The sequence below is a fragment of the Nannospalax galili genome, unplaced genomic scaffold, assembly GCF_000622305.1.
Source record: "Nannospalax galili isolate Female #2095 unplaced genomic scaffold, S.galili_v1.0 scaffold290, whole genome shotgun sequence".
Classification (NCBI taxonomy): Eukaryota; Metazoa; Chordata; class Mammalia; order Rodentia; family Spalacidae; genus Nannospalax; species Nannospalax galili.
The window spans coordinates 6,863,514-6,878,419 of NW_008331486.1; the positions used below are offsets into that span (position 1 = coordinate 6,863,514).

Below are 14,906 nucleotides of genomic sequence, written 5' to 3' on the forward strand. Positions count from 1 at the left end.
TTGGGCTGAATCGCCTTTTCGTTATTCTTGGACACAAGTGGGTCTGCCAGGGCTGACCTTTGATTCGACCCTGGTGGGCAGGGGACCTATGGTTACCCACCGTAGCCAGTGGACCAGCCTGTCCCACCCTGCTCCATACCGAGCACCCGCAAGGTGAAGTTCCTGTCAGCCACGCCAGCTGGGCTTGCGGCCACACAGGTGAAGACACCCGAATCTGTCAACTGCACCTGAGAAATCCTGAACCCCTTTCCCAACGGGAGGAGGGAGGGAGGGAGGGAGACAGGGAGACAGAGAGACAGAGAGACAGGGAGAGAGAAGGAGGGAGGGAGGGACAGGTGTTAAATGGAACTTCCTTCCCTAAGGTCTTTTTGAGACAGGGTCTCCCTGTAGCCCCAGCTGTCCTGGAACTCACTATGTAGACCAGGCTGGCCTTGAACTCACAGAGATCTGCCTGCCTCTGCCTACCAAGTGCTGGGATTAAAGGTGTGCGCCACCCCGCCCAGCCTTCAAAGGCTAATTCTAAAATGAGAACCCTCCATCCCCCTGACCACACCCTATTCCTGGCCTCTTGGTATCCTCTGGGCCCCAAATTGCCATTTCTTGAGCCTCGCTCCACTGTGTTCTCCAATCCTTTACACCTCGACAAATCTCTGCTTCGTAAATTCACCATCCTGTCATGGGGCCAGACGTCCTTCTGAGTGATAATCTCTTTTTTGACCTCCTAAATTGTTCCCATCCCCTTCTCCACTGTCAAGTCCTCTCCACTTTCTCTGGACTCCACTTCACCCCAGACTCAGCTGCCCTCACCACAGTCCAGGAAGAATATAATGCTGAGGTGAAGAGGCCGAGGAAGAAGATGCCAGTTCAGTCTCTCCTTGCCCGGTAGCGGCCTGTGCAGCCTCAGACATCTGCCGCCCTTGTCAATAACCTGCGGCTGAGGATTGTGGCTTCGGGATATCTTGTGCAATTATTTTGCCTTTAAAAACTTCCTCTTCCAGGCTGGTGAGATGGCTCAGAGGGTCTTTAAAGGGACTTTCTGGTCACCTGAGTGATGCCCAGAATCCATGGCAAGACAGAGGAAGAGAACTAACTCCACAAAGTTGTTCTCTGACCTTCAAATACATGCCATGGTATGTGCGCGTCCTGCCCCACATAGCATGTGCACATGTATACACAATGATAACAATCATGATAAAATAAAAAATTTTAAAACCTTCTTCTTCCTCGGCCTCTGTAAATACTCTTCTTATTTACTGTATCATACGTACCTCACTGCCAAGCTAGTCCGCTTAGATCCAAACTCAACTAACTTTACAGAATCTGAGAGTAACAAACCCAATTCCAGGCCTTCGACCTCTCTAAAGCCTCTGGTCTTAGAGAACTGAGCCAGAATAAAAACCTCAGAGTCAAAAACAAACCAGACAAGGGCTGGGGATGTAGCTCATTTGGTAGAGTGCTTGCCCAGGAAGCCCCTGGGTTCGATTCCTAACACACTATAAACTGGATGTGGTGGCGCCTGCCTATAATCCTAATATTCAAGAGGTGGAGGCTGGAGGGTCAGAACTTTAAGGTCATCCTTAGCTACATAGTGAGTTTGAGGGTCAGCCTGGGCCATATGAGACCCTGTCATCAGACAGACAGACAAACAGACAAACCAACCAAAGGAAAGAAAACCTAGGAGGAAAGCTCCATACCTCCCCATCTCTCTCTCTCTTCACAAACACTACCAACTCTACCCTCAAAACACACCCAGGGGCCTGGAGAAATGGCTCAGCAGTTAAGATCACTGGCTGCTCTTGCAGAGGACCTAGGTTCAGTTCCCAGCATCTACATGGCAGCTAACAACTGTCTGTAACTCCAGTTCCAGAGAATCTGACACTCTCTTCTGACCTCCTCAGCATTGCATGACACAGGTGCGCTTACATACATGCAGCCAATACACTCATACACATAAAACTAAATAAAAATAATAAATAAAATATTTAAAAAGTGCAAATAGCAGCTGACAAAACTCACACAGGACAATTTCCTGTCTTAGTCATGTCTAAGCACCTAATTCAGCAGTACTGCTGTCCTTACCTTGACTCTCTAGAAACTTGTCCTGTAGAAGCAAAGCTGGCCCCCGTGCCCTGGCGACCCCCATTCTGCCTTCTGCCACTGCGTGTTTGACAGCTAGCTCGAAGTCCCTCATCTAAATGGGCTTCTGTGCTGTTTGTTCTTTTGTGCCTGGTTTCTGCTGCATAAAACATCTTCGGGGCTCGTCTGCCTTGTCAGGACTTCCTGCCTGTTCAAGGCTAAGGGACGCCCCGTCCCAGGGATGAATGTCTTCTTTACCAGACACCCATGGATGGCTACTAAGCCTTTGGCTATGGTGAGTGGGGCTGGCTCAAGCAGGATGTGCAGATTCTGCTCAAACCTATTCTTTGGGCTGCGGCTTGGCTTTCTGGAGAACTTCCTTTTGGCTGCTATGGGGGCAGCAGGCTAGGGATAGGGGAGTAGTTATGCGCTGCTGTCACAAACTAGGCCTGGCTCAGAGCTGTGCTGGTGGACACATGGCTGTGTGCACCACACCACAGTAAGGACCATAAGCCCCACTGTGATGGTTGTCTGCCGAGACCCCTTCATGGCGATCACTTGCTCTTCTTAGGAAATCCCAAGGCCCCACCCATAGCACCTGCCCATCCTGATCCCACTCTGACACTTGAATACTCAGGTGTCCTGTTTTTCAGGGGACCTTGGACTTGCCGTGCCTTCTGCCTAGACACTGATCCCCATGGAATCCACTCTTGGTCCTCCTTCACTGTATCTTGACACCATGTCACCTCATCAGATTGAGCATCTCGCCCTGGCCATGGCACCCTCTGCTGCCACCTCCCATCACCTCTGCCAGCTTTAACCATCTTCAGAGCTCATGGTCTGGTACCTGTTTATTTTCTATTCCCCCGTCTGGCCCCAAAAGCTGAAGGCCTAGGGACCCTCTTGCTCCCTACTGTATTCCAGTGCCTGGAACAACAAACAAGCACTCCACAGAGCAGCCAGATTCAGCTTTGCTCAGGCACCTTCTTCCAGACAGCCTTCCCTGCCTTCCACCTGGCCAGGCTGAGTTGGTGAGATCAGGGGTTGCCTCCTTGGCTGGGCCTTCCCACTGGACCACAGAATGAGATCTCTCTTTTCTGGAGTTTCACTGGGAGTGGGGGGGGGGGTCTTCTTGGTCTCCCGAGTCACAGTACACCTTAGCAAGCTAAAATCCACGTGGAAGTGTTTGGAGCCCGAGCTGCCTATAAGATGTTTGAAGTAGCCATGGGTGACCAGTGGCTAGACCTCTGCCCTACCTGAGGGTGCGGCCGGAACTGTGGAGGAGGGTACGCTGGGAGAGAGGAAGGGGCAGACCGTCCTTGAGCCAGCTCACATGGATGGGAGGAGAACCCCGGACGGGGCATGCCATGGTCACGAGTTCTCCAGTTTTGCTCACCAGGGTCCCTGAGCTACCAGCTCTCGGCTCGATGGTGGGGGGAACTGAGGGTGGGAGAGAGAAAAGAGATGAGGAGCCTGGGGTTGGGGAGGATTTCTCCTGGGGAATTCTAGGATGCGGCACCCAACTTTTAAGGTTGGGTTCTCAGCGTCTTGGAGGGATAAGCCCCACTATGTGGGACACAGGGTCATTTGTTTTCTCCTTGATTTCTTTGTCCCCTGCTTCACCTTGGACAGAAGAACTGGGACTCTCATTTGGAAACAAGGCCCGAAGGCCCAGGGAGCCTGCAGCACAGCTACTGCCAGGACTTGAACTAAATTCCCTGACTCCACCTACTTACCACTCTGTAGGTGTCCTCACAGAGTCCCTGGCCCTGGAGTCACCTGCCTCTCTTCAGCCTCAGTTTCTCACCTAATACATTCACTGTGTGCAGCCTGGCATCCTCCCCAGCTGGGTTGTGGGCCACACAGGTGTAGGCGCCTGAGTCCCCAGCCTTCAAGCCCTTTAGCACCAGGGTGCTGCCATCCTGGTAGAACCTGTACGGGGAGGGGTTGTGGTGGGCAGGTGCACACGGGAGTGCAGACCTGCCACCCCAAGAGGTACAACCTGGCCTTACCGGAGGCGAGGCCCCACATGCTGGGCCAGTGGGCCACCATCCTTCAGCCAGGTTATCTCTGGCGGCGGCTGTCCCTCAGCCTCACAGTCCAGCTGCACCTCCTGTCCCTCTAACACATTGTGTTCTTCTGCCACGCCTGAGCGTCTGATCTGGGGAGCCACTGCAACAGGAGCTGTGGTGAGGTCGGGCAGCGGCAGGGGCTGCTGGGGATGGGGCAACCGGGAGGAGGTAGGTGTTGGGTGCAAACATACCCAGTACGGCCACCTTGAAGTCTTTGCGGGCCTCGGCCTGGGCGTTCTCAGCCACACAGGTATAGGTGCCGGCCTGGGGCGGCTGCAGGTGACTAAACTGGAGGCGGCCGCCCCGTGAGATCACACCCTGCACCACGCTGCTCTCTGTGGGACCGAAGGAAGCCCTTGAGTCCTGTACCCCTTTCCTGCACTGATAGGGAAACTGAGGCCCAGAGGGGCAGGGGCTTCTCTACAGATTACCACTTTCCTAATTTCATTTGTGTTGCTGTGATAAAATTCCCTGACAGAAAGTAACTGGATGGATAAAGGGTTAATTTGGTGCACACTTCCAAGTTACAGCCCATCATTGTGGGGAAGTCAAGGCGGGCACTTAAAACAGCTGGTCAGGGCACATCCACAGTCAACAGCGAAGAGAAGTGCATGCACGTCAGCTCCATTTCTCTGCTCTCCTAGAATTCCAGCCCACCTGCCTAGGGAAGGGTACCGCCCACAGTGGACTGGATAATCCCACGCCAATTAACATATTCAAGACATCCCTCACAGACACGCCCACGGGCCAACCTGACCTACACACTCCTCACTGAGACTCAGTGATCCGAGGTTGGGTCAAGCTGACAGTTAAAATGAACCATCGCAACCACCTTCCTCAACCCACCTCTGGGTGTTCCACTATCTTACAACCCTCCCATTCAGGATGTTCCTCCCGCAAGGAACCCACACCTTCAGGGGCTAGGACCTGCTCTGAGGCTCAGCGTTCCTCGTTTCCCACATCTATTAAGGTCACCAATCAAGGGAAACCAGTCACTCAGTGGTCCCACATGGGTCACTCTGGGGGCTCTGGGCCCTCTGCTCCCATCTGGGAATGCCTTCCCTTCATTCTTGACAGCTGCGGCTCTGTCCTGAAGTTGTCTCTCACTGTACCAGTCCACCTCCAACCCACACTGTCCTCATTTGTCCAGCCTTTCAACACCAAGTGCACAGATCAACTGCCCTGTGTCTGATCTGGAGCTTTGGAGCCAAATGTGACCACCACAGTCCCTGTCCTCAAGCAGCATGAAATATGTCACAGAAGACAGTGGCACAAGTGCAGCCCAGGTTTGACAGCTGATGGGGCTCTCTCGGTGTCAGGGAGCTGGGGGTGGGAGGGCAGAGGAGGATGGGAGGGACAGGATATGGGTGGAAGTGAACCAGAGAGGGATGGGAGGGATGAGAAGGGGAGGGGAAGGGCGGGAGGGAGCCAGAGATTAATGGAAGGGGAAGGAGAGGGGTAGGGGGGTGTCTGAGAGGGATTGGAGGGGGAGGAGAGGCCAGAAATGGTTCCTCAGTGGGCATCCCTCAGCTGAAGCAAGGCTTGAGCAGGAAATCAGTCAGGCACAAGCATCCATCAGGTATTCCAGACAGGAAACAGCACGTGTGAAGAGCTGAGGCACAATAGGCAGGGTCTGCTGCCAGTCTGACTAAAGGGTCCGTGTAGGAGAGACAAAAACACATGCTCATGGAAACCTACACACCCATGAAAACCCATGCACCCATGGAAACTTGCAGGTCAAGGCTCATAGTAGTGCCATCATTACAACCCAAAGGCAAATCAAAAAATGCAACGTACATGGTGGTATATGCCTTTGATCTTAGCACTTGGGAGGCAGAGGCTGGAGGATCTCTGTGAATTTGTGGTCAGCTTGGTCTACATAGTGAACTCCAGCCCAGCCAGGGCTACACAGAGAGACATTGTCTCCAAAAAAAGAAAAAGAAAGAGGAGAGAGAGAGAGAGAGAGAGAGAGAGAGAGAGAGAGAGAGAGAGAGAGAGATTCTCAGCCACTCGATGCATTCATTAGTCATAAAGGAATGAAGAAAAATAATTAAATTAATTTCTAAAGAAATAAGACTGCTCCATGTGCCCAGACAAGCCTTGAAGACATCAGGCTAAGTGAAGGGCGGCAGACTCAGGTCACACACGACATGAGGCCATCGTTAGGAAATGTCCAGAACAGAAGCTCACAGAGATGGACAGCAGACTTCCATATCCCCAGCAGCAGGTGGGATGCTGGGAGGAAATGGGGAGTTGTGGCTAATAGGTGACGAGAACATTTTAAAATTGATTGTGGTGGTGGTACAATTCTGTGAATACACTAGAAATTCCTGAACTGTATGCTTTAAAAGGGTGGACTGCGCAGTAGGTGACCTATAGCTCAGTAAAGCTGTTATTAGAGGGAGAAAGAGGATCAGGGAGAGGGATTATTCTTAAGAATGGGAAAGGCATGTCATCCAACTGACAGGCCAAGGTCCTCACAGCTGTCACAAACCCTTCAGAGGCACAGTTGGAACTTTTTGCCAAATGTGGAGTATGCACTCAAGGCACCCATGGGCCTGGGAGACCAGCCTGGGGGCTGCTGCCCTCCCCAGGCACTGACGGGAGCAGTGGTACCCGGCCTAGGGGAGGCACCAGTGGACGGTAGTGGGCAGCACCCGAGGAGTTTACAGACTGACCTGGCGGGGTGTGAGGAAAGCGGAGGTCAAGGGTGAGGAGTGAAGCTTAGATGGGGGTGACCCATGGCCAGGCAGGGGTAGAGCTGAGTGGCTGGAGGAGAGGCTACTTGGGGGAGGGGTCAAAGCCAAGCTCAGGGTTAGCTGGGTGTGGAGAACCCACTGGAGCAGCTCCTGATAGTTGGATTCCATAGTCAATAAAAAGCTTTGAAAGGCAAATGGGGGCGGGGCCTCCATTTCACTGCCAGACTCTGCTTTTGAGAGTGTGTGTGTGTGTGTGTGTGTGTGTGAGTGACAGGGTCTCATTAGGTAGCCCAGACTGGCTGAGAACTTAGGATCCTCCTGGCTCAGTCTCCCCAGTGCTGAGGGTACGGGCACCGCGAGGTTTTCTTAGCCTTTGATTTTGACAAGAATGTTAATAACTATTTCCTGGGTTTCCTTATAGCTACAGTGAATAAAGGTTTGTTTTGCACTAAACTGGTAGGCATGCATACTCACCCACGGGCATTCTGTCCTTCAGCCAAGTAACAGTGGGTGCTGGGACCCCGGACACATCACAGGCCAGGACTAGGGGCCTTCCAGCTACTTGGCTCACTGTCTCTGTCTCAGGCTTCTCAAACATTGGGGGCACTACGGGAAAGAGCCACATTTCTGACACACTTCCTGGCTTCCCCACTTCCTTTCTCTCAGGCAGAGCTGGGGCTTTGTATTTTATGCTCTGGCACTGATGAAGGTGGGGCTTGCTTTATTCATAGATGGGACCAGAAGTGACAGCTGGCTATTTCAAAGCCTCTACAAAGCACAGACCAGGGGCGTCCACTCAGACCAAAGATGATAAATACATGGCTCACAGGCCAGTGGTCCTTAACTTATCCTAAAACAGACATCACTAATCAATCCCAGTATTTTCCTGCTCAGCCGGGAAGAAGCCATGCACCTAGACAGGCGTTATCAGTTGAACAAGCAAGATGAAATGTCTTTGCTTTTCAGGGTCAGACACCCCAACTTCCTACTGCTCACTGAGGGAGTTCTCAGAAGGAATTGTGTGCCTGGCTTAGCAAACCTGGCACCAGCCATTACCCGGGATTATGTTCAGTGTAGCTCTGGACTGGATGTACCAATCCTGGCTACTGGCTTTGTTATCTGTGGCTGACAACTATGATTCTCCCAGCCTGTTCTTACCCATGCTTTACAGCAGAGTTTTAGCCAAACACCTGGTTGTTCAAGGAAAAACTACATGTCCCATCCTCCCTTGCTGCCTGTATGGCCAACCAACTGCCTAAACTCTCATTTACGGGCCACAGGCAGAAGCAACAGATCTGACTTCTGCAGAAGATGAACTCTGAGCCTCTGCTCCTGATCTTTCCTGGTCTCTGCAGGGCCAGGACAGGGTCCGGATACTTGTATCTCTGCTCCAACCACAAGACCAGGGGAAGCAGAGGAGCAAGGAGCAGGAGCCCAGGTCTCTGAATTACCACACAGAGCTGAGCAATCCCACCAGCCTGGACATTCACCTCAGCGCTTTGGCACAAGAGGGAGAAACTGCTCTCACGTAATCATTTGTATTTTGGGAGCTCTTTGTTATATGGCTAAGCTACACTCGGTGACATACTGCTGACCCCAACAAAACCTGACTGAGCTCCTAGAATACTGGAACAGGTTCACCTTTGCCCAAGCACATCCAATCTACATCCAATCTACATTCTGTCCTTAGGGGGCTGCTGGGACAGGGAGGGGGCTGTTGGAAACGGGGCCTGTTGAGTTGGGGTGGGGGGTGATGGGACAGGGGGTGCTGATGGAACAGGAAGCTGATGAGACAGGCAATCTTGGGGCTCAAGATGAAGTTGACCTGGCCCTAGACCTTCTGACTGTCTGATCTCTTAGCGCTCCCTCATCCGTTGCCCAGCCGCCAGGCCTGTGCCCAGTACTCTAAAGCAGATTAAATACCACCAGTGGGCAGGGAAAGTCCTATGCGGATACTACTAATTTTGATCCTTTTTTTTTTTTTCAAGACAAGATCCCACATAGCCCAGGTTGATTTTGAACTAGATATGTAGCTAAGGATGACCTTTTAACACCTGAGCTTCCTGCTCTTCCTGCCTTCATTGCCCAAGTTCTGGTATTATAGGCATGGACCACCATACCCTAGTATTATGCAGAGCTGGGGATGGAACCCAGGGCGTCATGCCTGCTAGGCAAGCACTCTGTCAACTGAGTCACACCTCCAGGCTCATCTTGGTCTTTTAAATTCTGTATCTTGTACATTTAGCCCCCAGTAGTACATTCTTCCACCCTGGGGTCCACAGAACAGGAAACAGAAACTGGCTGGGTAGGGCAGGGACCTAAAGCTGTGGTCCTTCCTGGAGGCCAGGAATGCCAGAAGAAAGCTCTGGTTTCTGATTGCTTCTTATCTCTTACCCTCACCTGGAAGCTGGATGTAAAGACGTGACTGAGATTGAGAGGCAACACCTGGACTGACCAGCTCACACCGCCCCCCATGTCTTACCCCAGGTTCTATCATAAGTCCTTTAAAAAGTCCCCAGACTAGCAGCTCAACTGAACGCTATTTCCTGGGACCCCTCCTGCATCATAGGAGTTTTACCTTCTCTCTCTCAGCTCCCACCTATGAGTGCATAATAAACTTCTCCTGCTCCCCTCTGTAATCTGTGAATTTCATTTTTTCAATTCACTAGATAAGAACCCTGAAGCCACTGGTTTGGGGTGGCTTTGGTGGCTTGTTGGGTTTTCTGGGATCCCAACTCCCCCCCAAGCTGAGCATGCCAAGAGCCAAGAAAGACTATTGCCCTTCCTATGTCAGGATTCCTGGCTACACTGGCCAGACTGGGTCTGGCTTACCCTGGACGGTGAGGACGAAGGTCCGGGTGGTCTCTCCGGCTGTGTTGTTGACCCGGCAGCTGTACACCCCTTTATCTGACACCTGGGAGAGAAGAGCGGAGATTCCCCAATAAAGTGGCCCTGCTTGGGAAGCTACAGGGAGGCATGACTGGATAGCCTCTCCCAAGAGCCTCAAGGAGAAGGGGCTCAGAAGACAAGAGTACAAGATTGCCCCCGGTACTCCCTGGCCTGCCGCTCACTGTGGGGCTGGAGCAGGACCAGAAGACAAGAGCCCCAACGGAAGTTCCAGAAGAGAGGCGAATAGTCATTCAACAAACACTTGAGTGCCTGACCCACACCAGGGAGGGAGGGTAACCGGGAGAGAGAGAGTCCCAGAGTTCTTTCAGGCAGAAGGGCTGAAAAATAAAACCTTCTGGATCCTGGGGCAACTGAGGTGAGGAGTAAGGAAGGTCCCTGTTCAAGGTCACTGTCAGTCAGTGCAGAGCTAGAGCTGGAGTCCAGGTCTTGGAAGCCCCTGGTCTTCCCAGTTCTCCTGCAGGGAGCGTGTATCCACCTGGACCAAGGAGATGGCATCCCCACACCCTACCACACACCTCCTACCTCTCTCCCCAGGTCCATGGGATCAGAAGGTGCTAAGCTCACTGCCCAGGCTGTCCATAGTCACTGACCTGGGAATCCAGAATCTCCAACTTCTGTCCAGCTTGCTGAGCCTGCATCCGCAGCACCAGGGCCAGCGGCTGCTGATCCTTGTACCAGGTCACAGTTGGCTCTGGGACCGAGTCTGTCTCGCAGCTCAGGATAGCTGTGTTCCCTGTTCTCACCAAGACAGTCTCCTGGGGGCCATCGGGAGCCTGTCTAAAGCTGGGGGGAACTAAGGGCAAGAAAGCCTAGTGAGGCACTGGGGCCTTGCCTGCATCCTCCCTGATCCCACCATGGCCTATGGAGGCCCACAGGGATCCAATGTTGGACCTGACCCTGGCAGCTAGTGCTGACCCAGAGGGGCTAGAGAAAGAGAACTCGGGCCAGTCCACAAGAACCTGCTGGTGGCCCAGGATGACCTCATGTCTGGACATGGGTTGGGGGTGCTGACAGCCCTCTGGGCTCTTTCCTGGCTGAGCATAACCCTTCATGGGGGTCCCTCAGCTGCTGTCACTCCAGTCAACTCATATAGGTGCCCCCATTCAGTTATGACCCTCTGCACCTGGCACAGCTGTACATGTACAAATGAACGAACCTACCCCAGGACTGCTAGGGGCTTTCCGGTGAGTCCTGGCTGCTGACACTTTAGACCAGCTTTTCCCTAAGGGACCTCCAACGACTCCAAGTGCTATCATAGACCCCAAATCAAGCTTCTCATCACTGAGCGGTCTGGGGAAGGGCCCCCCTTTCTGGTTAGCTCTTGGTGTTCGCCTCTCACTCCACCTCAGCATGACCACCATTAAAGCTCATTGTGAACCACATGGTGGGCCATGGGCTTTATATACCATCACTCCATCCTCACAAGGATGGTCACCTTGCAGAGGACATTCGGGGCTCAGAGAAACGGAGACACTAGCCCAAGGTTACAGAGCAATGGCTTACATGGTTGTTTCAAACCCCAGCATGTCCTACTCCCAGGTCTATAATTTAAGCTATGTGGTAGACTGTGTGGTTTAGACAGGTTTAGATCTCTACAGGGCGACAAAGGGTGCCACAGTGGCAGCTGCTTTTCCGCTGGCTCTGTGGCCCATGGGGCTGATGGGAGGAGATGAGATCACATAGAGACAGAACGCACCCAGAACACTGAGCTTTGCCACCTTCTGGTCTCTGCCTGCTGCGTTGAGGGCCTCACACAGGTAGGTGCCAGAGTCAGCCAGCTGCACTCTAGACAGTCTCAGTGTGTGGGTGCCTGTGGGGAGCCAGCCCTTGTATCAACAAGACCCCAGACACGCACAGCCCTATCCCAGCTTTGGGGAAGTAGCTCTGCTTCCCACATAGCCTTGAACTGGACCCAAAGACTCAGTTTACCCACCAGGGAGGAGGAAAATCTCTTCACCCAGAGACAGAGGCTGATTCTCCTTGTACCATGTGACCTCAGGGTTTGGGTGAGCATTGACTTCGCAGGGGAGAGAGACGCTGCTATTGAGGATGGCGGTGACCTGCTCGAAGTTTCCTCCAGAGATTTGTGGCGGGACTGGGTAAAGACAGACGTGAGAAGGTATGTGGGTGAGGAGCAGAGACCAGGAAGGGCTTGTCCCAAGCTCCCACAGCCACACCTAGCCTACCTTCATATAACCCAACAAGGACAACATCCACCTTGCGCATGAGCACACGGTGGCAGTCAGAGAGGAAGAGTCATTCTCAGTGCCACACAGCTATCACTGGCGGAGCCCAGATAGCTATTCAGGTTTGAGTTCTTGATTTTCCTAATTCAATACTGTCCCTTCCATCCTAGGGGACACAGCTGTCCCCACATCTGTCCCCACATGATGACACAGTGGTTGAGAGCAGACTCAGTGGTGGTGAGACCTTCTTACCAGTGTGACCCCTCAGAGTTGTTTTATGACTGTAAAGTCAGGTCAGCCTCTTGTCTTTGCTGGAAGGAGTCTCTTAGCTCCATGTCAGGTATATAGTAAGTACGCAATAATGGTCCTTTACAGGCCTAGGAAGAGCTGTCCCCTCTAAAGTTTTTCCTAGCCACTTGGGGTTGGCCCAGATGTGATCAAGACCTCCCAAATGTTCTCTGTCCTGGGATGTGGCTGGGGCCATGCTGGGGTCCTGAACCCTAAGTGTGGATCCCAAGACATCCTCAGAGAGGGGAATACCCACAGAGCCTCCCCCCCCAGCTGTCTCACCTTGGACCTTGAGGGTAAACAGCTTCTCCACTGAGCCTGCCTGGTTCTCCGCTATACACATGTAGCTGGCAGAATCAGCCACCTCTGCTGTGGAAACCTGTGGGTGTAGGAGTCAGTGCCAGGAAACCAATGCTGATGGCTCTGAATGGACTCGGAGGACCCTTGGTCTCCACCTCTCATCCCCTCGCTGCCACAAGCACCCCGTGTCCCATCAGCAGACATGTAGGCCTCAGGCACTCACAGTGATCCCAGCAGACCCTCTCAGGCCCCCATCTGGGGCTCTGTATGGCATCTTGGGGAGTGAGGCTAGAGTTGCGTGGGTTTCTATAGCTAAGTGGGTGAGGGTCTCCTCTGGCCCAGATGACATCATCGCTGGGTTCCCAAAGTTGCCCCAGAGTGTCTTCATCTTGTGAGGGGCCTAATCTCACCTGCAAGACTTGTCCCTCCTCTAGGACCTGCAGCCGAGGACTTGGGGACACAGGCAGCCCGTTCTGAAGCCATGAAAGCGTGGGTGCCGGGTTCCCCAGGGCTGGGCACTGCAGGCTGACGGCGCTGCTGGCATTGACGATCACCTCCTCTACCAGCTCCTCTGTGTCACCCAGGATCATAGGGGGAGCTGGTTGGGGAGAGGAGAGTGAGGAACGGTCCGGGTACATGGCTGGGGTGAAGTTTGGAGGCAAGGGACGCTCTTGGTGCCAAGCACAGCCTGGGGCTCGTCGTGCCTTCCTCACTAAATCTCCCATTCCTGAATGCAGCTAAGAAATTTGGGGCTCAGACAGGTTGGAGTTGACTCGAGGTCACACAACTAGAAAGTGACCAACTGGGAATTTAAAGCTACTTCTGATTGACTTCAGAGCCCAAGCTTACAATGCGGTTATGAATCCCCTGAGCACAGAGGCGCTCTGCCCCATCCCTGGTCGGAGCCTCCCCTGTCCTTCCTGGCTAGGGCACTCACTCAGCACCAGCAGTCTATAGTGTAGCCAGTCCTCGCCCACCTCGTTGGAGGCCTTGCATGAGTACTGCCCTGCGTCCTCTGCACGCACCAGGGGCAGTTGTAGAACCCGGCCACCTGTAGGGACATAGGACAGAGGCCGGAGCTCAGGGACAAGAGTCCTGGCCTGAAGCAAGGAAACTGCTTTTTCTTATGGAGGACCCAGGGCCTATCACTGTCACCCACTCTCTCATCTGAGAAGCAGAGAATTGAGGGTCAAGGGAAGGATCAAGACCAAGTTGAGTTAACAGTTTGCTGTGTGCCAGGCTCTGGTACAGGCTCAGTAGTGCAAGTGTTCGTGAGAGTCCATTTTACAGATGGGGAAATGAAGCTTCCAGCAGTGTTGGCCAAAGGGCAAAGGTCAGAAGAGGTAGCTTCCAGGTCTGTGCCAGTTGAGGGGAGGAGCCACCTGGACCCTCTGCAACCAAGAATCAGCGGGGCAGAACCTGGTATCTGTGAGGGCTGGCACTGGATTCAAGCAGAGACCCTTCTGTGATGAGGATTCTGGGTTAGAGGTCACCAGCCCAGCTGTGGGTGACTTGACCAGGGTCAGCATAAAAGACATCTGACATGAAGTTACGGGAGGGGAGGCCAAAGTCACAGTGGGGCTCAGGTGAAGACTAAGGTTAATTTGTGGTCAGGGTTAGAATTCAGGTCAACTTGTGACCATGACCTTAATGGGTTCCAGACTAGAGGTCAGTGACCTGGTCAGTGACCAGGGTCAGAGTTCAGCAGCGGTGCTTGAGTCTGGGTAACCGGGGTCTGGGTTCAAGAGATGGCTGGGATCAACTTGATCCATGTTAGGGATCTTCCCATGACTGAGCCCACAGTGACCCAGGATGTGTGGCCAGGGTTCTGGTCCTGGTCCTGGTTCGAGGTCAGCGGCAAGTTAGGACTGAGTCCTGGGATTTCTAATTTGGACAAACAGCTTCCATATGCAAGGAGTCTCCCAGAGCCTCAGGGCTCTTTCGTTTGCAAGGGTCAAGTTCAAAGCCTGGTGTGACTGCTCATCAGAGTCTATCACAGCCAACTATCTGTCCCCAGTGTGGCCTCAGTGCTGGCCTGGACTCAGGAGACCATGATGCAGATGCTAGGCAGGAAGAACATCCCATCACCCCCACCACTTGGTAGAGTGGGCAGACCAGAGCTGAGTGCTGGTCCCCCAGGGCCCAGGCAAAGGGAAACCAAACATCTCTAAGCCTCATCCTGGAGCTTTTAATTCAAAACCATTTATAAGAAATTCCAAAATGAAAGGCTCACTTAAAAAATTAACAAGCCTTTACTAAGCAAATTTTTTAAATGGTAAAAAGAAAATACAAAATCTTCACATGCTATCAGCTATGAGAACAGTGTAGACTCTGAAACACGGAGAGGATCTTCTGTGTTGAGGTCACAACCTTGC

General features: G+C 52.9%; 1 protein-coding gene across 1 annotated transcript in view; it reads right to left on the reverse strand.

The window, feature by feature from the left end:
• Hmcn2 (hemicentin 2) overlaps positions 1 to 14,906 on the reverse strand; it is a 173,908-nt gene that overhangs the window by 42,428 nt on the left and 116,574 nt on the right. The window contains exons 56-68 of the mRNA XM_017796457.1: positions 13,469 to 13,582; positions 12,942 to 13,129; positions 12,514 to 12,610; positions 11,691 to 11,852; positions 11,454 to 11,567; positions 10,348 to 10,550; positions 9,680 to 9,761; positions 7,322 to 7,453; positions 4,340 to 4,483; positions 4,089 to 4,248; positions 3,884 to 4,008; positions 3,333 to 3,516; positions 140 to 237 (exon numbers count right to left, since the gene is read on the reverse strand). Of these exons, the coding sequence (XP_017651946.1) occupies positions 140 to 237; positions 3,333 to 3,516; positions 3,884 to 4,008; positions 4,089 to 4,248; positions 4,340 to 4,483; positions 7,322 to 7,453; positions 9,680 to 9,761; positions 10,348 to 10,550; positions 11,454 to 11,567; positions 11,691 to 11,852; positions 12,514 to 12,610; positions 12,942 to 13,129; positions 13,469 to 13,582 (1,803 nt within the window). The remainder of the gene's footprint in view (positions 1 to 139; positions 238 to 3,332; positions 3,517 to 3,883; positions 4,009 to 4,088; positions 4,249 to 4,339; positions 4,484 to 7,321; positions 7,454 to 9,679; positions 9,762 to 10,347; positions 10,551 to 11,453; positions 11,568 to 11,690; positions 11,853 to 12,513; positions 12,611 to 12,941; positions 13,130 to 13,468; positions 13,583 to 14,906) is intronic.